Raw genomic sequence first — 26,399 nt, 5'->3', positions numbered from 1 at the left:
TCTCCAGCGCTTTCGAGCGGCAATGGCCGGCCGTGGCCCAACCCCACATTCCCCTGATAGGTGGAGAGTTGGCCCAATAGCCGTAGCGCCACCGTCCTGACAGTGTTCAAATCTGGATCAGTTTTTATCAGATCCGTTGCAGCCCCTTTTTTAGAGATTTGGGTATGGAGGAAAATAGAGAGGGTTGTGTTTTCTGACACTTGGTGAGTTCCCTGGAACACCGGGGACACATATTCATGTATAAAAGACGTACAAAAGTGCATTTTGCATGATAGGTCCCCTTTAAGATCCATATTCAAAAATACAGATTCAAAATGGTACAAGTTGAAGCGTTTCTTTAACAGTTTGCAGGAGGCAGGTACTTGCTTTCAAGCAGAACAGGTGCAAACAAACGGCGTAATGACCTACAACGCCCCCGCAGCTTCTGTAGTCCTATTCAGCCACATGTTAACAACCATCGTTTTTCAAACACGTAAACTCTTCAAAAATCACCAGTGGGGTCACTGCTGATGTATTTAATGTCGTAGGACAAAACGTGATCCGTCTCTTAAATTTGTGTCAACCACAGACCTTATTTCCAGCTATTATTTTTCTATTTACAACATTTGTGTCCATTTATATGTTCTGTGTGCAATTAAAGTGGACAAAATCAATGCGAAATCGTCAATACAATGTAGTCCACACCACAAACTAGTCAGTTTAAAAAACAGCTGGACTTGCTCATTATAAGAAAACTAAAAACCTGTATCCCTCTATAATATTCATGTGATATGGACATTTTACATTGCCTCTGCAAGTCCTCTGCAGAGCCCATGTGGTGAAATATTTTCGACATGAAATTAAATATATAAGCAACAAATACAATTGTTTTAGACCTCTGATTTATTTTCAGAACTTATTATAATCAGGACTTTTAGTATAATCAAGCTTAATAAAATTAGAGGCTTTAAAATGTGGCAGTGGCTATGTTCTCCACTGCTGCATTTAGTGACCTAGTTTATTCACTTATAATGAATGTTTTACCAATTATAATGTAAACACTTAGCAGAGCACAGTAGAAAAGCCACAAAAACGATGATAATACAAAAATGTATGTCAGGAATTGCTGATCATGTCTCCAATAAACCCTGATGCTGCTTAAAGATGACGAGATTTAGACCCTTTAGCATTTTGGATCTTCAACAAACAGCTTTATAACCCTTAAATGGTTTCTGGATCCTTGGGGATGCAGTCATTTCACAGGCTGTGTCTATTTGTAAAATATGTGTAATAACAGTGTAATTACGATGTAATATGGGTCTAATATTGGTGTTACATGGGTCTTATATTGGTGTAATAACTGTCCGATATGGCTGAAATAACAGTGTCAAAAGGGTATAATTAGGGTGTAATACAAGTGCAATAAGGGTGAAACGTGCTTGTAATAAAGGAGTCATATTGGTGTAACAGGCGTGCAGTAGGGGAGTATTAATGTGTCAAATATGTGCAAAGATTTTTCTGGATGAGTAGTTGGCATTGAGACAGCAGGTCTTTCTGTAGATTACTATACCATCATAACTTCAGGATAAGCTGTGTGTGTGTGTGTGTGTGTGTGTGTGTGTGTGTGTGTGTGTGTGTGTGTGTGTGTGTGTGTGTGTGTGTGTGTGTGTGTGTGTGATATGAATTTTGCCACTCACAAGCTCTTCGTCTTTCAAGGACGTCCGTGTGGCCAGTGTGTGGGCGAGTCCAGCTTTCCTGGATTGTATCATAGACTAGAAAGAAGAGACGAGAACAATATACAAAAAGCATCAGTGATAAACATCCACAGAGAAAAACAAAGCAGAAAAACAAACAAGGAAACAAAAGAAAAGAAAGCGCCAAATACAACTTTCAGTCAAACAATCCAGGAAATACATTTTCTGTGTGATGTGTTGCTCTTTGAACTTTGAAGGTTGTGGAAACCTTCAAAGTTAAAAGAGCAACACATCACATACTTTTTTCTTCTGTCTTCGACACAGCTTTCGAAACACATTCTTGACTCACTCCATGAGGACAAACACTTACACCTTTTTGTCATTGATTTTGAATTACGGATGTTTTTATGGCACTATAATATTAAGTATTGAAGTGAGCAAAACTAAAAGAGTGATTTTATGCATTAAAGGAATAGTTTGACATTTGGGGGATATATGCTAATTTGCTTTTTGGGACTCAGTTAGCGGTTCTGCTAGGAATGGTATCTACAGTAGGAGCACGAGGGGAGCTTTGGACCCCCGCAGAGGATGAGTTTTTCAGGCACAGAACCAGATTTGTAATTTTAGATTATCTTTTTTTTTTTCATGCTTGATGTTTGGCTCTGTAGGGAAAGTTGTCAACTCAGTGGTTTTTAATCTTTCAAGTAATGTAATCCTGACTAAATGGACGTGTAACGTAACAGATATGCACATTTACAACAACAGTGTATAATGGAATTGCCCACTGCACCATTTCAGTTTTCTGTGTTATGCTATGAGTGGATGTTTGCCAAAGTGCTGTAGCAGGATAGTTTGGAAAGCCTTTGATCTGCTCCAGCATAAACTAAATACGGAAGTTCAAATGAATTTGTCATCCTACAGCAGCACTTCAAAGCTGGGACAACTTGGGAATTGTCCCTAAATGGTGAGTTTCAGATGCTGTTCAACCATTCGACACGATCATGGTGAGGCATACATGTGCTATTGGAGGTAACTGCCAGAGCTACCTGCTCCTACTGTGTGAATATGGGTTTAGGACCAGGATACAGGTGGATGATGGCACCTGTTTCTGGGTTGGTCAAAGCCATGGTGCAGTATTGGAACTACAGGATATTAAACGTCCTACATGTTATGTCCTTCCAGTGACATTGCTGGTAGGTGAAGAAAATACACCGTGGTTTTATTAAAAGATATCCGGATTCTGCTGCAGAATGAATCGATAAATCCCGACACTAGCCTTTTTCCTAACATTTATATTAAGAGTCCATATTTGATCAAAACTGCATTTTCAAAGAAAGCAAAAGCATCAAACGCCAGCAACACAAAGAGAAAGAGACAAGTCATGTGGTGAATAGACATCCATATCCACAGTGAATCTGTTTGTTACTACTCAAGGTTTTTACCCCACACAATTAATACCTTGAACATTAGAACTCTTACTGTCAAGAATAAGTCCAGTCTTTCAAGTTATGTGAGGAATTTTGACTCTTCACAAAACCAAATTGTAGATTTTTTTACTTTGTATTTCCTCAGTGCGAGTGAGATTTTATGTTATTATTTTTAAAGCAATTATTGGCTTTTATTTCCAAATTGGCTCCATCTGCACAACTTTGTGTTTGTTCATGTCTCTTATCTGTGATTCTCTTTCTTCATCGTTTGTGTAAGTTTATGTATTGCATTTAAAAACTGTGCCTTTTTCCCCCTGAGACCCTGCTGAGTGTGACCTTTCCTCTGGTGGACTTGCGTCAAATCAAACAGGAAGGAGTTTCTTTAATCAGATGAGTCAGGTCTCTTAGATCTCAGAGACGGAATATTCCTAGCTCTAATCACTCAGACTGCAGCCAGTGATGAACACCTCTGCCTCCCTTAAGTACTTCAAAGTAAATGCGAGACAATAACCATAACATTTATCAGCACTAGTTTGTTTGGAGAGACAGGTGGGTATTTTAGAAAATGGAGCTGTTGTCACTCTGAAACACAGCAAGACAAACCTGTTGAATAAAGGCTAAAACACCCATCAGAGAGAAAGCTGAAAGCACTCACAAGAAGGAATTGATGTTTCTTGTATTTGTCAGAATATTTTCAAATATGGGTGATCAATGACTGATATTTCTATGAGTACAAAAGACATAACAAACCTCCACACAAATGCAAATCAAATCCTTTTCTACGATCAGGACCCTTAGAGAGTTTGCAACAAATACATTTTGAAACACAGCAGCTGAAATCTCACTTCTCCTTTACTCACCATAGCCTGAGGGCCGGCGGGTGGAGGGAGGCAACATGTGAAAGGAAAGAAAAGAAAGAAAGAAAGAAAAGGTTATAGACAAACAAACAAGTTCCCCTGTGAGAGGATTAGCCACGTTCAACTTGAATCCTGCTATTCAGCGCCTGCAAACAAATCACACAGCGGGTGCTTTTGCAGAAATTCTCTTTTTTTAAACATGTTTCTTTAATGTAGACTACAAGTAATCATTTCTGAAGGATCAAATTAGCTGATTGTAACATTTCCAGACGCTGGTGTGATTCAGCCGGCTTGTTAACATTACTGTTCTTTGCTACTTCCAATGCTGAGGCCGAAGTTAACAGGCAATTAAAGCTGAAATTAAAAAAAACGAGATGACCGTGAACCTGGGGCAGAGCAGTTGCAAGGAGAAACAAAAACTGACAAGGTACACGCAGTAAATCCTGCAGCATAACGAACCAACACGTGAACATTTTGTTACTAGTTTATGTAACAACAAAAAAAGGTTAAATAAGACAAATGAATGACAAGCGCTCAGCTCCCAGCTGTATGCATCCGTGTTTAGAGTATAGAGTGTATTGACTTTATGGCAGCCTTTTTTATTTGCAGCTTTTTGTAATTGCAGCTTTTCGTGCAGTGCTTTTATTAAACACTGCGCATGTTTTGTCAAGTTGCTGAAGAGGTTTTTTCATGTGTTTTTGGCACATGATGTATTTGCATTGTATCTGAAGCTGGAGAAATGATGTGGCTCCACCCATAGTGGTTAGGTAAGACATGTTTATCAATGACACATTTCAATATAGTACCACATTAATATAATGACTTCATGTAGTCATGGTTTTAAGATTTTCAGGTAAAGTATTTGTATGTCAGTAATTAGTGACTTAACAATTATTTTGGTTATGCTTACACATTAAACTAATTTCATTAAAATGTTTAGACTTATCATTCATTTTGTAAACCAATGACCTTTAAATTGAAATGTACAATGTGTGAATTCATACGTCTATAAATCCTCAATATAGGGTTTTATTGTTTTTGTAGGTTATTTAGGGTTTAGGAGGTGATAACTGTGTTGCTTGTACTGTTTTTTTTTCTTCTCTCAGTCATTTAAAAATATTTATAATTTGGTCACATTCATCAAAAAAAGTCTGTAAACAAATATTAAGTGATATGTACTCACCAATTCACTAACAAGGGGAATGGGCCTCCTCTTGCGGAGGTCTGGCATGCTGTCAATGCCAAACGGTGTGTTTCCCCTGAACACACACACACAAAAACACACACAAACACACAGATCAGAATGTAAATGAAGAAAATGAAGTTGCAAACACTGAATCATGTTATTAAGTTCTCTTTTTCAGACACACAATTAGACAACAACAAAATGTGCTACTGACCCTGGCTTGGCCCATGCGTGCTTGTTGGGGTCACCATCTTGATCTCGGCTCTGCAATAGAATGTCAAAGGTCACTGATTTAGCCATCTGAAGGCTGACCACCTTTATTGATTTTTATAATTGCATGACACTGGAGCATGCACAAGAACAGGAGAAACGAGAATGTGAGATGAAAAAACAACAGGAGAGAAACACTGGGACTGCACTGGGTTGGTTGAGTTTCAGTATGACATGCCAACAAGGCCCTTTCAATCAATCATATTTTCCCCCATACATAAATGAACATCATAAATCTGGTTTCACCTTGTAAAGTAAACACATAGCAAACAACACATGCTCCCAGTAAAAGCACACTGAATATTGACTTTGGGATCCTAACAGATGCTTTTATCTGGTCTGACAGCTAGTAAAGAAAATACAATAGTGACATCAATATTATTTTTCATCAACAATGCGTCGTAATCAATACTAACCTTTTCCTGCATGGCATTTTTATGTTTATGACAGGAAGAAGGTTGACTCAATAGTACACAGATGTATTGAGGGTGCCTCGTTAAACCTATATCTATTTCATTAGCTTTAAAATGACACATGGTATTTTCAGGACCAAATGAGCATTTAACAGAAATTGAAAGAAAACAATTTGAATAAAATAATAAAACGATTAAACTAAGAGACACTGACAAGTGGAAATGTCCAAAATATAAAGAGAATTGAACAGAACGAACAACGTTCTTTATGCTGTCATGTACAAATTGTTAACGTGAGAGAAACCATGAAAGAGGTAACCTGATCTCCTTCTTGACTTCCATCTGTAAAACAGAACAAGAAAGAAAAAAAAGATCGGACAGAAAAAGAAAAACAGTCATGGAACAGTTTGACTCATCATATGAAACAGCATGCTGATATAACAAGATAATCTGTATGATTCATTATGATATAAATGTGCTGGTAATGTTGAAAGCAGCTGCGCCTCTGAGTTTACAGATAGAAGGGGGTCTTAAGTCATAAAATGTTTCATTAACATGTATAATTTATCATGAAAATGACTCTTAATATATCCTTTCTCCTTCGTCCTTTATGTCATGTGAGCTTTCCAAGGAGATAATTGATGTTTTCTAATTCAGCAAATGGCTACTGCTGGAGCCTCTAAGAAGAATAAGGGACCAGTGAGTGGCAGGTGATACATTAGTCCCAAGAGGGGAGAAGAATTATAGTATCAGCAGAGACCATTTGGTGCAGTAAATAGCTAAGGGACTTTCAAGTGCTGGATCTTATTCATAACAGCTGTGAGCGTATTACTCAAACAGGATACTGACGGTTATATACAGATCAAAGAGATTCTGCAACATTTAGAGGCTATGATAAGCAAAAGCCAGGGTTGAAATGATCAAACAAGCCACTACCTCTACGATCACTAAAAGTTATATAATCATTTCAACATGAGTCACTCAAATACATTAAAATATCTAAATAACATCATGCTCTTTTATCTTGCGCGATGATTAAAACATGAATAGTTGGAATAACAAAGAATGATGTACTGTTAGTGTACCTATCCAACCAAAACTAATAGATGGCTTATTTACTGGTAAAACAGAAGATGCTCCCAACTTAAAATCTAGCGATGACTACCTGGTTCGTACTCCTCCTGAGAGAAGGTCATAGTCATACTGGCAAGGCTGCGCCGGGTCTCCCTCTTCTCCCGGAGAATCTGCTGGAAGGTCCTCAGGCACTTCAGCCTGCGCTCATCCATCTGGCTTATCTCCACATCTGCTGCATCACCTTCTGCGTTGCCTTCTGGGGCTACATTGTCTGTGGCTGGATGCTGTGGCAGTGGCACTTCCGATTCGCCCTGTTCCTCTAGTGTTGCTGGTTTATCAGCCGCAAAAGAGATCGAGAGGGATTCTGTAGTGGTGCATTGCGAAAGCTGGGTTTTAAGGGTCTGATCTGCAGGACCTTCAGCAGGTTGTTTTATAAGGCCATGAGGTGGAGGCAGTATTGAGGTGCTACTGGAATATGGGTCAGGGCAGACTGAAAGTTCATCTGGGAATGGAGGGATCTTGTCCGAAAAAGAAGGGTGTTGACAGGTGTCTGTAAGGCTGTTCTTGGCTTCTTCCATCATTGGCTCCACAGAGAATATATCTGATTTGTCTAGAGTGTTGTATTTGCTCAATTCCCATACAGCACAACTATTAACCAAATCACCTTTCAAGGTTTTGTTGCATGTTTGTTCAAATTGTGCCTCATAGACTAAAGGTTTTAAAGACAGGTCAGCTGTAGGCAGGTCAGTAGTCGTAGATATTTCAAAGTCTACTTCCTCTCCATCATTCTGGGCTCCAGGTACTTCAACTTTGCGCAATGCTCCCCGCAAGGCAGAGCTAAAATCCAGCACAGCTCGGCTTATGCGCTTGACATTGAAACCACCAGCTTGAACATCTGCACTGCCAGAGTGAGACACTAGGTGTTCTAAGCTTTGGTTGTTGGCTCCAGTTTCCGGAATAAAATCCCTATCCACATCAGCCACAGTGGTACATAAGGATGCCTCAGTCCATGTCACTACTGAAGAATCTTCGTATGCTGAATAAGTTTCCTCATAACTATCTACATGACTGTCTGTCGTATAGTTCGGGTCATTTATTTGCCCATAGTTAAACTCCTCTCCTTCTCCATCATGTCCATCAACTGAATGATAACCAGAACTTTGATGGTAGGAACAATCAGCAGGACATTCATATCCCGCAGTGGGCTTTACAAGGTCTGTTTCTGTTGGAACAGTAATGGCAGAAATGGTTTGAGGCCTTCTCCTCCGTGACCGCCACTCATCCCTGCTAGAAGTACTAGCTGGTGAGTTGTAATGTTTACCAGATCGAAGAGAGAGATGTTCTGCACCTCTGTAGTGATCCCAGCTACCAGCTCCTTCACAGCAAAGAGGGCTCTCACCTTCATGGCCCTCTCGACATCTGTCTCTGCGGTAAGCAGTTTCCCTATGCCACACTGATTCCCCAGAGGCACCATATGGTGGTCCCTTGTTAGGCCAATGTTCCTCGCTCTCATCTGCTCTTTGCTGTTTCGTACCATGACTAGAGGATGGTCTCTCTAGGTCTGACTCACTATGACCAGAAGACAAGGAGCTGGTACTTTGACAATCATGACCATCCTGCCTTTCAACGTAGCCAAAGCTGAGCTTTCTTGCTATGGCACCTACTGGGATATCGGAGCTATGGTCAGAGGTATCTTCTGGTTCTTCCAGATCCTGTTGATCCACTGATTCAGCAATTGGTGACACACTAGACTCTTCAGGCCTTGATAACAGCAATTCTCCATGGATGCTATGGCGCTCATTGCCGATCTGGGGGAATTGATTTGAAGCAGACTTTGGCATTGCACTCCCTAAACTTCCATAAGCACTGGCAGGCCTTCTTCGGGTGGATGGTCCATCTTTGCACCCCACCCCCGACCAGGTACCTGAATGAACCCCTGAACCAGCCTTGTTAGAACGAATGCCCTCAATCTCCATCAAGACAGCATCTACACAAGATGACACTTCCTCAACTGACCCTCGAACTGAGGTCAGATAATCCCTGAGGTCAGAGATTTCCTCTTGTATCTTGTTGATCCCCCTTAGCTCTTTAAGAATGTGCTCAATGATAGCACTTGACTCCTCCTCTTGATCTTCGTCCTCTTCCAGCAGTGCGCCTGGCAGAGCTCTGTTGAAGTTGTAGTCCACACAGTCACCAGTAGAAAAAGGTCTCTTTGGCCGAATACGGGGTGAAGTCAATTCCATTCTGGCTGCCCCTGCTAATTTAGTTCCATTCATGTCTGGTTCTATCGGACAGTAGGGTGGACATGTTTGCATTTGCTCAGGAGCTGCTCGAATTTCACCCTCAAAGGAGATTCGTTTCCGATGTCCTGGAGATCTGCTGCTTTTTTGCTGCAACGTGCAAGGTATTCTTAAACATCCTTCCCTATTAAGCTCCACCTCTCCAACACATGGTAGGCCCACTGCTACTCCATGTCCTTTACCATTTGACAATTTTGGAGAATAAGCTTGAGCCCTCGGGCCAACCTTTGGATATCTGCTGCTGTGCTCCGTTCTGCTCTCCTGTGTTTCCCCCTCTTCCTCCTCAATACCTCCATAATAAAGGGGGGGATCTGGGACATGATGGTCGGCAGAACCTTGCAAGAGACGATGTATTTTACCCCTGATAACTAGTGCTACCTTGGGGTTCGGAGCCCTCTTTTTGGGTGAATGGATTTTTGCCTTTGTGCCTTCTTTTGGGTTAACACCTGCTCCATGCTGTCCATTGAAGCGATTCCTGGAGAACATATTCTCAAGAGCAGCCTGGTCTCATCTAGTTTCCCACATTGTTGTGGGAGTTAAAATGTAACTGCTCACGGTATCATAGTTCATTAATCACCTCTGTTGGAAGCTTATTCAGCCAAACCACTCAATGTCAGTGGTCCATGACTAAAATGAGAAGACAAAGATAACACACTTGTAACCATTTATAAAACTGTAACATTATAGTCAGTTAGAGAGTGCAAGAAAAGGAGAAGACATCTGAGGAACGATTTATATACACATTATTTATGTGCACAAAAAACTCCCAGCTATTATTGGTGAACTTTTGAAGTATAAAGTGAAATAGAATTTTGTCGAAAATACTGAACACAAAGATATATCAGTTGTTTGTTTCAAAGACATTTCCTCACCTTCCCTAAAAAGCAGAAGTCAATATTATTGAAAATATGAACATATGATTGTTATTCATATGAATCCAAGGCGCATGGAGTATGAGTTTTTGAACATACAAATTTGATACGCTGATTGTCAATAATGTGGTAAACAAATATATTGTGCTGTCACTGTATACTGAAATAATAATATTCAGGTTAAATGGTCAGAACAGACAATATCAGTTGAATCTAATAAGTAAAGGTCCCTGCTGAAAATCAAAAGGATAGTTCAATTGTTAGAATCTACTGTATAGGCTAGAATAAATAACCTTAGTTTTGATTTTGGATGGTTCTTTTATTTCTATATTTATAATGAATTAAAGTAATATCCAGGAAATGATTATAGCATTTATCTTGAAGTTCAACAGGTAAGAGGACATCATAGTGAGGAATGTTCCAATTTATCGGAAGGCAATTTAGCTCTCAGGACATTCATACCATTTTATAATGAATTTTTTAGAATTGCATGATTATTGGACCCACATGGTCCCTGTTGTTGTAGCACATGATACAATAGCTGCCATTTCCAAATCTTATTCAATGACTACCGGACATCCTTCAATTTCAGATAACTACAGAAGACTGTCCTTTACTTTAACATTACCTTTGACAAATGTACAATACTTTTCATGAAAAGATTCTGAACACATGGTTGTGTTTTCCTTTTCTTCTCACTGTTTTACGTGATCTTTTTTGGTCACAGAGGAATTGTGACGACGCTTACTGTACACGTTTTAATATTGACTATATGTAATGCTGAGTTTTAAAACAATGAAACCTTACTATTTCTCTTTTGTCTGGGGCCTCAAATAAATGTTTCAAATTGTAACATGTTCTTTATTTTCAGACTTCTGGAAACAGAATCAATCTTAAAAAATGTATCCTGGTGTGTAACAACACAAGGGTTTCAATGCCAAGGGGTAAGTCAACACATAGACCACAGTTAGACCACAGTCAACACATGGCAGGTTATGGTATCAACATTTTACTGTAGCAGAGCTTGGATACATCCAAAAGAGAGTAAGAACCTCTGAACCAAACAGTCTTAATCTTTCTCTATCCCCTTCTGCCACTCTTCTAAGTTCCAGTGAAGGAAAAACTGTAAAAGATGAAATACTGTTGATCTAAGTTAAAGGGGTTAAGGAAGATTTGAGTAACTATACTGTAGTTAATCAGCAAGTGTAAAAGGGAAGTAGGACAGAACAATGTAATGCAGTCAAACTTAAATCCATCCCGCCCTTAGTGCAGACCAGCCACCACATTAAGGCAGAAATGTTCCAACTCTTCTTACATAAGTTACTGCACTGTAGAAAGTGTTAGACTGAGGAACATCAGCCGCAGACAAACACATAAGGTTGTAGCTTACAATGTACAATGTGAAGAGGCCCTGAACACCAGTTTTCTTAATCTGCTTCTTACAAGGTGGAATTAACTAAATATTATCTGGCAAATAAAGTAAAAACAAAAATGGCTAACATAAAAAAACAAAACTATCATTTTAATTATACACACGTTCCATGTTCATTCAAAGACAGAACCTCACAGACACTTGATCAAAATGCAAAATGTTTGCCTCCAAAGGCAAAACTGTGGCCGCCAAAGGGTGGGAACATTTTGTGGAATTACCAAATTAGCGAAAAAAGAGACTAAATAAATAAAATTGGTGCTTACTAAAATAAATCTGTACGAGACAGCCAGGTTGTTTTACAACTACAATGACGAATAATTATATTTATAGAGTGGTGCAGCGATGACGTATTTTTGTAGGCAGAAGTTGGCATCGCTAAGGTGTCCCTCCACAAAAAGCAATGTGATTTTTCCGTTGGATTCCGGCAGAAATATGCTCTGTGGCAAACACATATTCATGATACTTACACGTTGTTTTCAGCAGCATCTCCACATATTAACACAACAAAACATGATTTTTGAAGTGTATAAGCAATTGCCAGAAGTCAAAAGCTAACGCTAGGCTATAAACTAACTACATCATGGTCACATGGCTGTGCATCACCACTGCTAAGCTACAGTAAAGGCGGTCTCGTGCTGGTGTGATGATGTTTATTAGTATCTTTTAGTCGGTTGTTAGCAACCACCGTTTTTATGATATACAGTAGAGATGCTTCAGACATTCACACGTGTGGTGATTACTGACAGGTACAATGTTATATCCGGGTTTTAAGGCTAATTTCTGCACAACTCTATTCTGCATGGCTATAGCAGCTGAGGCTCATGGGAACTGTAAAGTAAGAGTTATATCCTTAATACTAACCAATCTGCCCAAACAACACCCACAGAGCCCCAATCCATAACATGCTGCTCCCTAAGGGTGACATTTCCTCAACATGGTGAAAATGATGGTGATGCTTTTATTTCCTGGCAGTGGCAACACCACCACCACTGCTTCATACCGGTTGTTGTGTTTGTCCCCGGGAGCCTGATAAAGCAGCTGGCTGATGGCAGGTTGGAAAGCCACACCATCCCCATCCGGCCTTACTTAATAGTGAGCTGCAGAGAGGATGGGAGGAAGCTCTGGGCAGGTGCATGGGTGACTTAACCATGTTAATAACCCACAACCTCTATAACTATGACTCTTCTCTCTATTTGTGCAACTCATTCATGATCAATGCTCCTATTAACAAAATTACAATTTGCTTCGGATAAAAAATCTCCTTTTTATTATTTAGTTTATTACTCACTTCTCTTTAACATTATTCTTATTATTTATGTCTTCTTGTTGGCAACTCTGCCTTGCTCTATTTCTCTGTCATTGCACATTGGACACAAACCAAAGGAGAAACTTGTACTCGAGCCAAAAGGGGAGATTTTCTGAGTGTCTGCTTCAGTGCCAGCAAATGACAAGGATTACTTTGGAGATTTTCCTCTTTCTCTCTGGAGTATAATGCTGCAGCATGCATTCATGTCACTGCTGAAAACGGGGAAGAACAGGACGCAAAATAGTTTCAAAAATGTGGAGAGGGTCCTGGTCAACTCGTTTGAATTGAGTTTGAATGGCCAAATCTTAAATAACAGTGATTCATTTGAATTGCTTTATGTTCCCATGAGATAATAGACAATAAAACAGTGTTATTATGTCTTTCTGCATACTGAAGGGGAAAAGACATCAGATTTGGTTTGTGTGCTCGAGTCATGCTTTATTTGTCTCATACTGCCTGTGCTGCAGCACCTCTTTCACCCTCTGTCTGAAACCAGAGCCCATTCTGCTCTGATTGGTTAGCTGGCTGGCTCTGTGGTGATTGGTCAACCCCTTAGCCTATCACGTACAATGTGTTGGAGCGCTAGCCAACAGAAACATGAGTGTTACATACTGATGTCAATATGTAGAAGTAAACAAAGGAGGCCAATCGAGGCACTTCAGGCACGGCGGAAGTGTGTTGTAGGGAAACTGCCTCTGGGGTAAACTTTGAGATTTAAGCCTTTGCAGCCCATTTACATGCACAAAGACGTATATTACACACTACTGAAAAGAGAAACATTTAAAAAAGCATAATAGGGCCTTAAGAACAAGTCCTCGATGTGGCTTCCATGACTGTTTGCCTTTTTTCTTCCTGTCCCCCAGTCCTTTGGCCTAAGTCCAGGACATCTAATCTAATATCTCTTAATAAGCACAAATACTCAAAGTGACCTTGATATATCACATTTACTGGAAACCTCATTACAGTGCAAGCTAAGTTACTGCTCTACATTGTGCAAAATGTATTTGATCCTTTCTTTCGTGTTATTCTTCGCCTATATCCCTATTGACTTTATGTTAACCTTGACACTGTTAAGTGGCTCTCTGCTTTTGTTTATCACACCCGCATTGACACATTACAGTCAGCTTGGCTTACGAGCTCGACAAGTATTGAATGGTGAATATATATTCTGAATGATAGGCACTACAATTGATTTGACTGACCTCATCAGTTGAGTCAGAGCCTTCTAGCTAAATGGCTCTTTTCTTGACTGGTCCAAAGGCCTTGTAAAAGATCCTCAGCATCTGTCCTTTTCAAAGGCTGTTGACCTATTGATCAACGTCTTAAATGCTCTCCTGTAACCAGACAATCCCTTCTGTCAATATCACGTTTAGACTATCAATCAAAGAGCAGCATTGGGAGCCAACATACAGTACAGTAGTAGTAGTGCTGTACAGAGAAGAGGTTTCACAGTGTAAACCACATAACACCGATAAAGAATGTCCCACAACAAAAGCCTTTGCTTGGTAACAAATATTGCAAGCAATACATGGACGCACAAAACAGCCACGAAAATGCAAGCTTATTGTAAGAAAAGCACATCCCTGTTCAAAAAGGATTTAAAGAGGATGTATCTCTTCAAAGCATGTCTGTAGCTTGACCATTTCAAGATAAATACATCCTTTTACTAAGAACATTAGAAGATCTAGCAGCAAACGATTAAGACTCTTTGGCTTAATTGAAACACTGAATGGTTTTATTTTGGATGTAACAATAAAACCAAATGCAACCAAGTGTAGGGAAATGTACTAGCTCTGGATGTTGTAATTAGTTACTAATGAAAGATAGAATTACACCACTGGATAATCAAAGCAAGTTCATACATTACAGCTCAAGGGAGCATATGTGCGTATGTCTATTCATAAGAAGAACATGCTCACAAGCGTCTTGAAAGTGTGAACAATTGTAATGAGAATGCTATTCTGTTTGGAACAAAGAGAGGCTGACAGAAAAGAAATACCACTATTACGAGGGGGATTGAATCCTGAAGAAAAGAATGACAGCTGGAAGAATAGTGGGCAGCTGGCTGAGAAAGGGAGATGGTTAGACAGAGTAAAAGACAAGAAGAAAGTCTGATAACAAGTGTTTGAAAGAGTGATAAAATAGATAGTAATTAGAGGGGTATGTTTAGAGAGAAAATAATTAGAGCAAAATAAGACAATGTGTTTTTTAAGTGTTCATGATTTGCATTTTTATTCCGAATGAATGACTCCAAATAAGACAAAAGCAAGAAAAACTCCCATCCCCAAATTACATATTCTTAAGGACCATATCTACAAATTACCCTTGAATAAGGGCCCACATTTGTCAGAGTGCAGAGCCTTGCGGTGAAAACAGCAAGTTAGCTTTGTTTCTATAGTTACCTCCCCTGCTGCATCGATTCATCCAGCTGTTATCTCATTGGTTGGGCTTTGAAAGCTCAGTGGCATCCGAGGTCAAAGATGTTGAACTCGAAAGAGTTTGTGATAGACATATTGCAAAGACAGCTCGAACTGCAATAAATGAACTATTCCATGTCCCATGCATTCACTCCCTGCATGTTAATATAGATGACCAATCAGATGAAGCCTTACTGCTCTAGATGTCCCGCCCCCCAAATATAAGTCACGCTATTGGCCGATGTGGTAAAGCCCATGATAATGGGACATAGTGATGGCTTAAGGGTATGTCATGGAACATTTATTTAATTATTAGCACTGCCGTTGTGTGCAACTTAAAAAATGGTGTATATTCATGTGTCTAGGCAGTGATGTGATTCTCTAGAACAGATGGCCAGAACATGTTGTAAAGGGTAGAATACAGATGTTTTGTCTAAGAGATGTATTGAATTATATATAATATTATAATATAATATTGTTGGATTGGAATTAATATATTTAAAAATAAAATAAAACCAGAAAGACATTTACAATGTATATTTAAATATTTGTTTAAATATCACAAGTTATAAATACCTTTTTGATAATTAAAGCATGGAAGCATCCATTATCTTAATCAAAACTCTGATTAGATTTTGCAACAGGCAAAATGCACCAGTTCATCGAGTGGGAGCGAGTAGGATCAAACGTGTGCAACCGTACACACCCACCCTTAGGACTGAGTCATGCTGAGTGAGACAGTGGCCCTGCTGTCACCTTCATTAGCCTAAACCTACTGCGCAATCTAATTGATTTATCATCACCACTCCACCTCTGTCCAATTCCATCAGTCATATTTCTAACACACATTCATACACATGTGCTCACAGCCAGATACATTCAGTATATCATGTGCAGATGGACATAAGCGGTACTTCTTTCCATTAATCTCTCACTCACAATCACACAGAAACATGGTCTATCACTCTGCTGGTATAGCATTGCAAGGAAATTCAGTTTGCAACATAAACCAATTGTGATACAAGGTAAAGTGATTGCACTTGAAGGCTCTTAAGGCTCTCAAGCAAAGCTGTAAAAGCAGCAAGGAGGAGCGCCCTGGCAAGGTGTGTCAACGTCTTACAGAAGCTAACATTCAGACAGGGAGGGAGGGTTGTTGGGAAGCGGAAGGTGTAATCACTTTCCTGGGTAAATTAAATAAGCCTGGCCTGCTCCCACTCCCTCTGCTCGAGCCTTCCTCCCCGTTTCCTTGAGTGAGTCTGTTCCATGAACCATTGCTGGCCGCCTGCCACCAGTAACCCGATGCGAATGACAATGCCTCCTGGGACTAATTGATTTAGCGTTCTCTCAGCCATTTCAGAGATGCCAAACATTGATGCCACTTGCTGTCCCTGCCAATCCAAGAGGAAAAACCTCTGTGCCGGACAGAATGCTTTTCCCCTTACAGCTCGCTGTGATGAATTGATTGGGGTGGAGAATGCTGCCTGTAGATTCACCTGGCGTTAGGTAAATGTTTTAAAAGTGTTTTCACACAGCTTTTTCTATGATAAAAGAGGAGAAACGTTGGACTAAAAGAAGACTACTATAAACCTGTAGAAATTGTACCAAGTAAATATCCTCAGGAGAGAAAAAACGGCCGTATTTGTCTGTACTTTTATGACTAAAGAAAGTGCTTGTTGGATCTGTGAACTGCTTCCCAATTACTTAGTTTGTGTGCACAGTTGAGCGTATGACTGTGAATGGCACTAAGAAGTGACTGTCCAAAACTGCCATGTCATTTGTGCTTTGTTATAGGCAAACTAAACCTCTCAAAATGACTCTGAATAATGATTTTCTTATCTCATTAGCAAAGCAGGAATATTGATCTTGCAAAAACTAGCTGTCTTTGTACAAGTTTTTCACGAAGCTCCTAACTTTGCAGGGACATTTTCAAAGGTTCCACCCACTTCCACACCCCCCGGGGCATCTGTTCCCAACCCCTACTCAACTTCTCTTAATATAGAGTACTTCAATTGAATGTCAATTGCCCTCACTGTCTCACCATGGAGACTTCTTGTTGCCTGTCATTTGCTGCTATTACTTTTTGCCTGCCTTCTAGGATTGTATGCCTGTCTTACTTTGTTTTTTTCTCTCTCCTGACTGGCCCATGGTTTACAAACCCTGTTTTGAGTTATTCACACAGCTTACCTGCATTTGGCATATTCAAGGTACAGTATTAACATGCAGAAGTTAAAACAAATATTGGAAATGAGGGCAATTGCACATTATAGTGAAGTAAATGAAGAAACGTCTGGGTAAGAACAAGTCATGAAACAAAAATTGATTTAGAGAAAAAAATACCATAACTCTCTCAAAGAAAACCAAAATTCAACCTCTACACCGCTGAATATTAACACCATTCTTGTTTTTGGTGGAAAGCCCAACCCTTTACCAAGTCCCCACAAAGTGCACCGGACGTTGAACCACATTTTCGTAGTGGCCAAACTGTGGTACTACAACGTGTGTGGCAGTGCGTGACGTCTTTTCGGCTAAAATACTTTTTCCCATTGACTTACATTGGGAAAGATACTTTTGTAAATCAGCGAAGGATTTAAAAAAACTATATCAACAGTAAAAAAACAATATGACAACTTTTAAAGTGCTTATTCAAATCACTAGGGTCTAAAAGTAGTAAAGAGTTAGTCTCCCTCCTCATTAATTTGACTGAGCCAATTCCGGCTGTGATGCTGCTGCTTGGAGGCGGGCCTTAAACAAAATGCAGGTGTGCATGCTCTATGGGCCAATGATAGTGGTTACTTTTGCTCTTGAGAGTCAGACCATTTTGGCACCACTGAGCAACTCTCCAGGAAAAAACTGTGTCCCGCCCCCAACGCTGTACCATGTTCTCCTTATACATGCACTTTACCATCAATTTGGATTTTATTTGGAGTATATTATTAGCATAAACCTTATTTAAATAGCAGATGTGAACCAAGGTCCAAATTTAAAACCTTATTCTTGATTCTCGTTTTTACCTTATATTTAAGTTCATAATGCAAAATCACTGCCTAATGTCTAAACTGTTTAGAGGCACATCGACTACCCGGGGAAATGCTGAATTTAATGAGTGTACTTATTTGCACATATAAATGTTTCCATATTTGAATGTATGTGCAGGGTATAGCCAGAAACCTCCACAACCCCAAAGGTTCAGGCACTAGTGCTTGATTGACAGTATTCAAATCAGTATCTCTTCATGCTTGGCCACAAACAATTAGTGAGGTCAGTGCTGGCCATACGGGCTGTAAATAATTTGTATCATCCGTCAGTCAGAGGAGTTCATGTTAAAAGACCTAGAAGAGTTTTGCAGATACAGTAATCATTATTTGTATAAAATCTATGAATCTCTAATCTGTACAATGTCATTGGTTTAACAAAGTAAACCCTGATATTCGTATTTAATTGCCATCATTGATTGAGCTATGTCAACTTCCTGAAAAACCCTAACCCTAACCCCCCTGAAGTTAATATAACTAAAACTATGTGGGTGCTTCGTTAAAGTTGACAGACTTCATTGAATAGAACAACTTGACAAACATTTACAAATATTTCTCTAAAGTGCTTAATCACATATAATATCGATATATCAGCTGATATCACAGTAGGTGATTGCTGATATATAGAGGCTTTGGCATATATGCCGGCCAATAGGAAACAAGAAATTGCAGTACAGTACATCAATAGTCCACTAGAAAGCCCTGACAAGTTGATTTTCATATTGTAAAATGTTTTGATTAATATTTGTTTATATTTTTATATCATTATCACTTTCTCAACTTCCGAAACTGGATATTACTCATAAATCCAGGACTAAAGTGAACACATTGCGGCCATTTGATCAGAATCAATCATATACAGTAGTTTCCATTGTGTTTTGAGCTTTTGCAGCATTTGGTTTTATGCAGTGCTTTTAGTAAACGTTGTGCATGCTTCGTGAAGTTGGTGACTGTTTTCTAAATGCTGAGCATGGGTTGTCAAGTTTTTGTTTTGGCACATTTGTGACAGGGTTACAATCCAAAATCTCATTGTATATTTTTTAACAATGACAATAAAGGCTTTCAATCAATTCAATCAATTATATTTCCATCGTTTCTGAAGCTGCAGCAAGTTTCTCCAAATGGAAATGTTTTTGACTTCTATTGTTTTGTAGCAAATGTGGACCTATCGGCCACCATACATGTAGTTATCTGACTATTAGAACAAATACCAGGTCAGTTGCCAGCCATTCATTCAATTCCTGTACACCCAGTAACAAATTAGAGCCTCAGAGCAACCCTCCAGTTCTGAAAAAATAATAAACTTAAGCACTAATTCCAATCTCCCATTTACAGCTTATTGACTTTGTTTTAAATACTGATAGATGTATTTAGAACAAAGATTCTGATTATTTCTTCTAAATGAGCAAATATGATAATTCACATTACATGAATCACTCCTCCAGTGTCATCTCACAACAACACCCACAGAAGGGTACAGGTTGAGAAGTAATGCAATGAAGCATTGATGCTGATTAATTAATTATTACTTATATTTGGAAGCTGCAGCCTGGAGCTTCTGGAGACGCCCAGGAGCTCACCACTCTCACACCCTCACACACAACATGAGGGGGATCATACTGTACCCACACAGTGAGCTGTTCTGGAGAGGATGGACAGCGCTGGAAGAGATCAAATACCCTTCAATATTGTCCGTGATGAGCCATATTGGGAAGTGTACGGAACTTGAGGGAGAATTACTTGATAGTATGCACAAAAGTACCCACTCAGCACTATGATAGCTCTTGGGAGAGAAAATGTAGTTTCACCAGCTCTGGTTAAAAATAGAATTTCTGTCATGACCGTGCAATGTGAGAAAAGAGAGGAAATGTGTTTTTTTTTAGCCTTTGTTCCAACACTTAACCTCAAACAGATCTTAGATTAAAAAGATAAAAGGTTCATCACAGGGTCTTCTAAGATCCCAAGGGGCTAATAGGCATATTAGAGCTTCTTGCATGAAGACAAAATCCCTGATTTATTACATATGATAGTGCATCTCCATCCCCTTGACATTCCTCAAATGTCTTCATCTTTTAACACTTACGATTATATATCTGTCATTTCAGTAATATCTCTGCCATGCACTTGTCCTTGATTAAAAAAAGAAATCCTACCTGAAGCGGAGGTTTTGGAAAAATCAGAGTCAAGTTTCAGAGCGCAATCCAAGCAGCCGGCAACAGAGCGTCAACAATCCCCAAAAGGACATTTACAGATTGATTGCACCGCTTTACATCATTTTGTTAAACACAAACATCTTTGAAGTTCAGGAAAGCGAATTAAGCCCCCTCGTAGTGTGATCCGCTCAGCTCCAAGATAAATCAGAAGATGTTAGTGGATCAGATATTTGACCAGGTTCTCCTTTGCTCTTATCATGATGGGCACGTCAATCAAAGCCCTCTGTCACTTTCCCTGTATTTCCTGTACTCTCACCGAGTCGCTTCCCAACGCTCTATTCCTCTTACCCTCTCATTGGGTGTACACGCCGCTCAGTCTCCTCCTCTCTCTCTCTTTCATTCCATCTCTCTTTTTTCTTGTCTCTCCCTATTTCACATCCTCACATCTCCTGATTGATCTCTATTCCTTCCAGGCTTTTCCCTTCTGCCCTCCTCCTCCCATTAGCTCGCTGATCGCAGCTTGTTGCACAGCCGACAGACGCACCACGTCCTGTGCGCTCACTCTCTTTTCTCTCGCTACCTCTCCTTCTCTATTTCTCTTTCTCACCAACCTCAGCCTCTCTCTTTTTCACACACTCCTACTTTCACACACTCTGGTGCTCCAGCAGCCAAACATATGCTACTCAGTTACAGTACAGCACGCACATAACCTCAATACGGAAGGTGTTTTAGAGACTATGACTATTTGCTTTGCAGTTTTTACTGCTTCAACTGTTCTTAATATTTTCACAATTTTCAAATCAAGGCTCTAGGAGGGTGCATGTAGTAACTATGGCAATATCTGTGTTTTTTCAATTCACCATGTTATCATATTTATCAAAGGTAAGAAATAATAGAAAAATGGCCATTATATTTTTTTAAAACCTCAAAGTGACAAATTGTTAAACCATATTTATATTTAAATAACAATTAATATTAAAATGATTTCGTAGATAATGAATAACTAATACATTAAATTATCATTACAATTATAACTTTCGGAATGGTCAACTAAGGAATTATTACAGGGGCCCAGAGTTCCCGTTAGCCGGTAATTACCGGACAATGACCGGTAAAATATGCTGAAGTCCGGCAAATCTAAATCTCTCCGGTCAAAATGTCCGGTCAAAATAATTTTCCCTTAGCGCAATACCGCATCAGTTGCGCCACTTATGTGACAGACAAGAATAGTATGTGACAGACAAAAGAGTATGTGACAGACAAAAATTGTCAATTCTAATGTCTAACACTTAATGTGGAGAAAGAGATGTCCTGTATGGGTTGATTGTGCGTTGATCTGTTGGTAATGCCTCGGGGTTCCGGTGGGCATGTAAACAAATGCATAATGCTGCGCTATACTTTGTGGCCTCATCCGGTTGCATAGCGACGCTTATTGTTTAGGTGTCTTTTAACAAGCAGGTAGTCATATCATTAGCTAGAACTAGCTAGATCTGATCGATATGGACATAAATGCGAGTAAAGTCTAATCTGACAGGAGAGAGAGATCGGCTGCTGCTGACGAGTCGACACGCAGCTCTGCATGATCCCCTGCAGCGGCGAGCAGAGCAAAACACACTTCAGGTTAGAAAATCACACGTAGCTATTTTAATTACCTCTCAAACTACCTAAACTAGTTATAGATATGTTTAGTTTTACTGTCGGGTCACTCATTACTGGATCCGCGAGCTGCATGATACTGACGGGCTGTCAGGAGAAGGAGAGAGCGCTCCGTTTATTATTCCCGCGTTTTTGTAAATTACTGTACACTTTTGAATAATGTAGTTAATCTACTATAATTAGTTTGTTTAATGTCGAATCATATCAATTTGTTTTAAAGCTCAATAAATAACAAAGAAGACCTTTAACCGGCACTTATCTAATTTTGTCCGGAAGATTTCAACTTTAACGGACATGTTGACCGGCAAAAAAATATTCTAACGGGAACTCTGGGCCCATTATGTAGAGGTCTTTATTTTTCTCATACGTGCTGCAGCACCTCTTTTCACCCTCTGTCTGAAACCAGAGCCCAGTCTGCTTTGGTGGTTGGTCAACTGTAGAGTGTGTAGAAAATGTCCTACCCTTTGGTCTATCACTCACAATGTGTTGGAGCGCTAGTCAATAAAAGCGCAAGTGTTACATAATGATGTCACTATGTCACGGAAGTAAACAAAGGAGTCAAATGGAGGCGTTTCCGATGCAAAGACACCAAAACACACTACAGGAAAGTGAAAACCCCAAATACATAATATGGCCTCTCTAAACCCATAATTTCAGCACTACTACACTACTACTTTTCATTGTGGGATTATTTGTCGCAAAATTCGAGGAATCCATTGATTTTGATTAATTCCTTTTGTATAATGAAAAAGAAGAAACATATTTTAAATTGTAGCTGTTAGAAGCATCTCTCCGTTAAAGCATGTAAACATGTTACAGTAGAGGCACACATTAGAATTATGAACCTGAAAATGAGCATAGTCTGTCGTCTTTACACAACAATGTTAACCAATGTTTTATCCAGTCAAAAATGATGCCGCCTTGTTTTGGTTAAGATACAGGCACGAAATGTTTTGAAGCAACAGGATGTGGATGTGACTTATGGCTCATTAAAAAGCTATTAGTGCAAAAGAGCATCAAAGCAAGGGCCGCTGGCTACGCAGCCTTTGGCCCATGACAAGGCAATCAGCCTTGACAACTAAGCTCATTGTGCTAATAACCATTATGATGCCGCTGTTATGAGACATGGGAAAGCATGATTGAAAACTATATCAAGCATAAAGCAGATTTGAATGCTGCCAAATGCATAACCGATTCATGTTACAATGTTATGTTACATTTGATTTCACCTAATGTTAGAGTTATTTATAGAGTCGGGATAGAAGTGATTAAAATACAAAATACACACCTGCAATTAGCACCTCTTCATATGAGACAAGGAAAAAGTTATTATGCAAAGGCTGGGTGTTCAAATCTATTCAGAGCAGGGTGAAAAAGATTAATGAGGAAGAGGCGATGAGAGTACAGCCTGATTTTTTGAAGTCATTCATTTATTAGTCAAACTTAACATCATTAAAATGACTCTATACTGTACATTCTCTGACAGGCCTTTATTGTACATGCTGGAATCTGTGTGTGTATCACAATAGTTTTCCCATAATGCTGTTTGCAATGATCATTGCTTTTAAAGAATCACATTTGTGCTCCAGGCAACCATGCAGAAAGAACCTTAAATCAGACAATATCAGGTCAGGTCATTCCCACATTCCCAGTGCCATTGGATCCATTTGATGACATCACCACCCGTCTCCAAACATCCCGATCCACCGGAATCATGCATCCACTGCATTACCGGTCCATCTCTTTTTGTCCATCGGCCATTCTAGCCATTGGCCTTCCTGCCACTCTTTTTCTGTTAACCATGCATGATGGTATTTGCTAGCTACTTGTCAGTGGTTCAAGAAACTATGCCAGTGTCTTTATCTCCAGTTTTTTTGTACATCCTACAAGTACATTCTCCATGTCATCCTAAAGGATCTTACGGTAGGCGACCAAGCACCCAGGAAGTGTGCTGGCCGTAAAGGCACATTTTATAATGGCCATAGTGGTCAAATGGTGGTACTACAACTTACACGTCTGTAAATCGGTGTAAATCTTTTTTTAAGCTAAATAAAACGTTTTACCCCTTACCTTAATCTTTAGGGTCTAAAAGTTGTAAAATACACTAAAAGTCGAATCCACATTCTGCTGTTAACACCACTGACTGTTTTCCTCCTAAAACACATTAGAAAAATTCCATCTTTTCATGGACTAGAAAAAATGAACGTATAATGTAAACATTAAGCGGACAATCAGTACTACCAACGTCCTTTCTGACAAACTCAGCAGGATGCATGTTTTTTTTCATCTATTATGTCTCTCCAAGAGACATCGTAAAGAACAGAACTCATGACTACAGCCTCTGTATGAGAAGCTTTAAAATCCGTACAGTCATCTTACACACAAAACTGGTTGTTCCTGGGAGCGAAACCCTTTCATCCACCAGCTGCACTATCAGTGAACTGCAAAATGTTACATCCATTTACTTATACTGAATAGACGAATAGCATTTATGAAAAGGAAAGAAGCGGATGGTTATCTGCTACAGCGGATGGCAGAGCGGACAAATCATACATCCTGGAATTAATTTCATCCTCCGGAGCATTTCAAATGTAACAGATAACAGAATTGTCCATTTATGTATTACTTTTGACATTTAAGACTCTTTCAAAACGTTGAAATCTGATATACACAATCCTGCGAGTGATATCAAAGTTTCATTTTTTGTCATTCTCTGCTGGTGGTAAGATTGTGGATGAGCTGTCTGAGATAAGAAACTGGATAACGCACTGAATAATATATGGCAAAGTGTAGGTGAGAGCATGAGAGGATGTGTGTGTGTTTAAAGCCAGATTCAGAGACTGTGGGAAACACAGCTGACAGTCAGCTCATGGGAAGATAGCGAACAAACATCTGACTTAACACCGGCATCCTGGAGGGCCTAAATGAGAACCCTGGAATCCCTGTACACACACACACACACACACACACACACACACACACACACACACACACACACACACACACACACACACACACACACACACACACACACACACACACACACACACACACACACACACACACACACACACACACACACACACACACACACACACACACACACACACACACAGAGAAACATAACTCCCACGTGCCTGATTTCCATGGTGACTTTCAGCCAATGTCACGCAGTGATGTAAGGTGTCGGCTCCCTCTAAGGGGCGGTGTTAGTATGTTAAACAGAGTCGTCATCACTGGATAAAAAAAACAAATCCACCCCTCCCTCTTTCTTGTCTTGAGACCAAATTACTTTTGAGATATTTCTTTATCTTTTCATGTATTCAATATTGAGTTCTTGACCCTGAAAAAAGGAGTGTATACAATTAAATTTCCTTTCCACAAATTCTTCTGAAGAGATAAAAAATTCAAAATCTGTAAATAAGCACCCATTAGGTTGTGGTCAAGTCATAACGAGGGGTTACGTATGGTAACCCTTGTTATATAAACACAGGCTCCGCCCTCTACTGGACTCTATGGGTACTTCCCCTTGATCCTATCAAAAAATTGAGGCTCCAGCTGACCGAGCACTCCCTGACGCGCTTACCCCGCGGAGGTGTGCTATGACGTGGAGGACTCCCCCCCCCCTGCCCTAAAGCAGGGGGAAAGAGTCCTCCAGCCCCTATGGGCCCATGTGCGTGTCACGTCCCCTGGACGCATTACGCCCGGGGATCGCAAAACCCAACTTGGTTAGGTGTAGGATCAATTGGGCTGTGTAAAACATTGCCCGTTCCCTGGACCTGGCCATGACTATGAGGTCGTCCAGATAAAAGAAAACTCTCATGCCACGGCCGCGCAGCGGTTGGAGCGCTGTGGCCACACGATTGCTGAACGTGCGTGGGGATAGGGAGTAGCCGAACGGTAGTCTGTTGTACTCGTAGGCCACCCCCTGGAAGGCAAAACGCAAATACTTTCTGTGTTTCGGAGCAATCTCGACATGAAAGTAAGCGTCCTTCAGGTCGATGGTTGTGAACCAATCGGCTGGCTGCACCAGTCCCAGTAACTGTTTTATAGTTAACATCCGGAATGGAATTTATGCGTGCAATGTGGAGATTCAGACTGCGAAGTTCCAGAATGGGCCTGAATTCGCCTGTCTTTTTGGGAACCAGGAGGTACAGGGAATAATGTCCCCCCTCTCTGTCTTGCGTACGCACAGCAGACACTGCCTGTTTTTGCACCAAGGCCTGAACCTCTGCTGAGAGAAAACCTACCTCCCCTCGGGATGATAGCTTTGCCTCTCTTATGCCTGTGAACGGAGGAGGGATGCTGCAAAACTGGAGTGAATAACCCAG

General features: G+C 40.0%; 1 protein-coding gene across 1 annotated transcript in view; it reads right to left on the bottom strand.

The window, feature by feature from the left end:
* The window catches only part of LOC117472988 (protein unc-13 homolog B-like), a 204,683-nt gene that overhangs the window by 84,174 nt on the left and 94,110 nt on the right, over positions 1–26,399 (bottom strand). The window contains 4 exon segments of the mRNA XM_034118456.1: positions 1,677–1,751; positions 3,961–3,966; positions 5,141–5,216; positions 5,358–5,407. Of these exon segments, the coding sequence (XP_033974347.1) occupies positions 1,677–1,751; positions 3,961–3,966; positions 5,141–5,216; positions 5,358–5,407 (207 nt within the window).

Source organism: Trematomus bernacchii, unplaced genomic scaffold, assembly GCF_902827165.1.
Source record: "Trematomus bernacchii unplaced genomic scaffold, fTreBer1.1, whole genome shotgun sequence".
Classification (NCBI taxonomy): Eukaryota; Metazoa; Chordata; class Actinopteri; order Perciformes; family Nototheniidae; genus Trematomus; species Trematomus bernacchii.
Note: the sequence above shows the minus strand (reverse complement) of the source record. Positions and strands in the feature narration are given on the sequence as shown.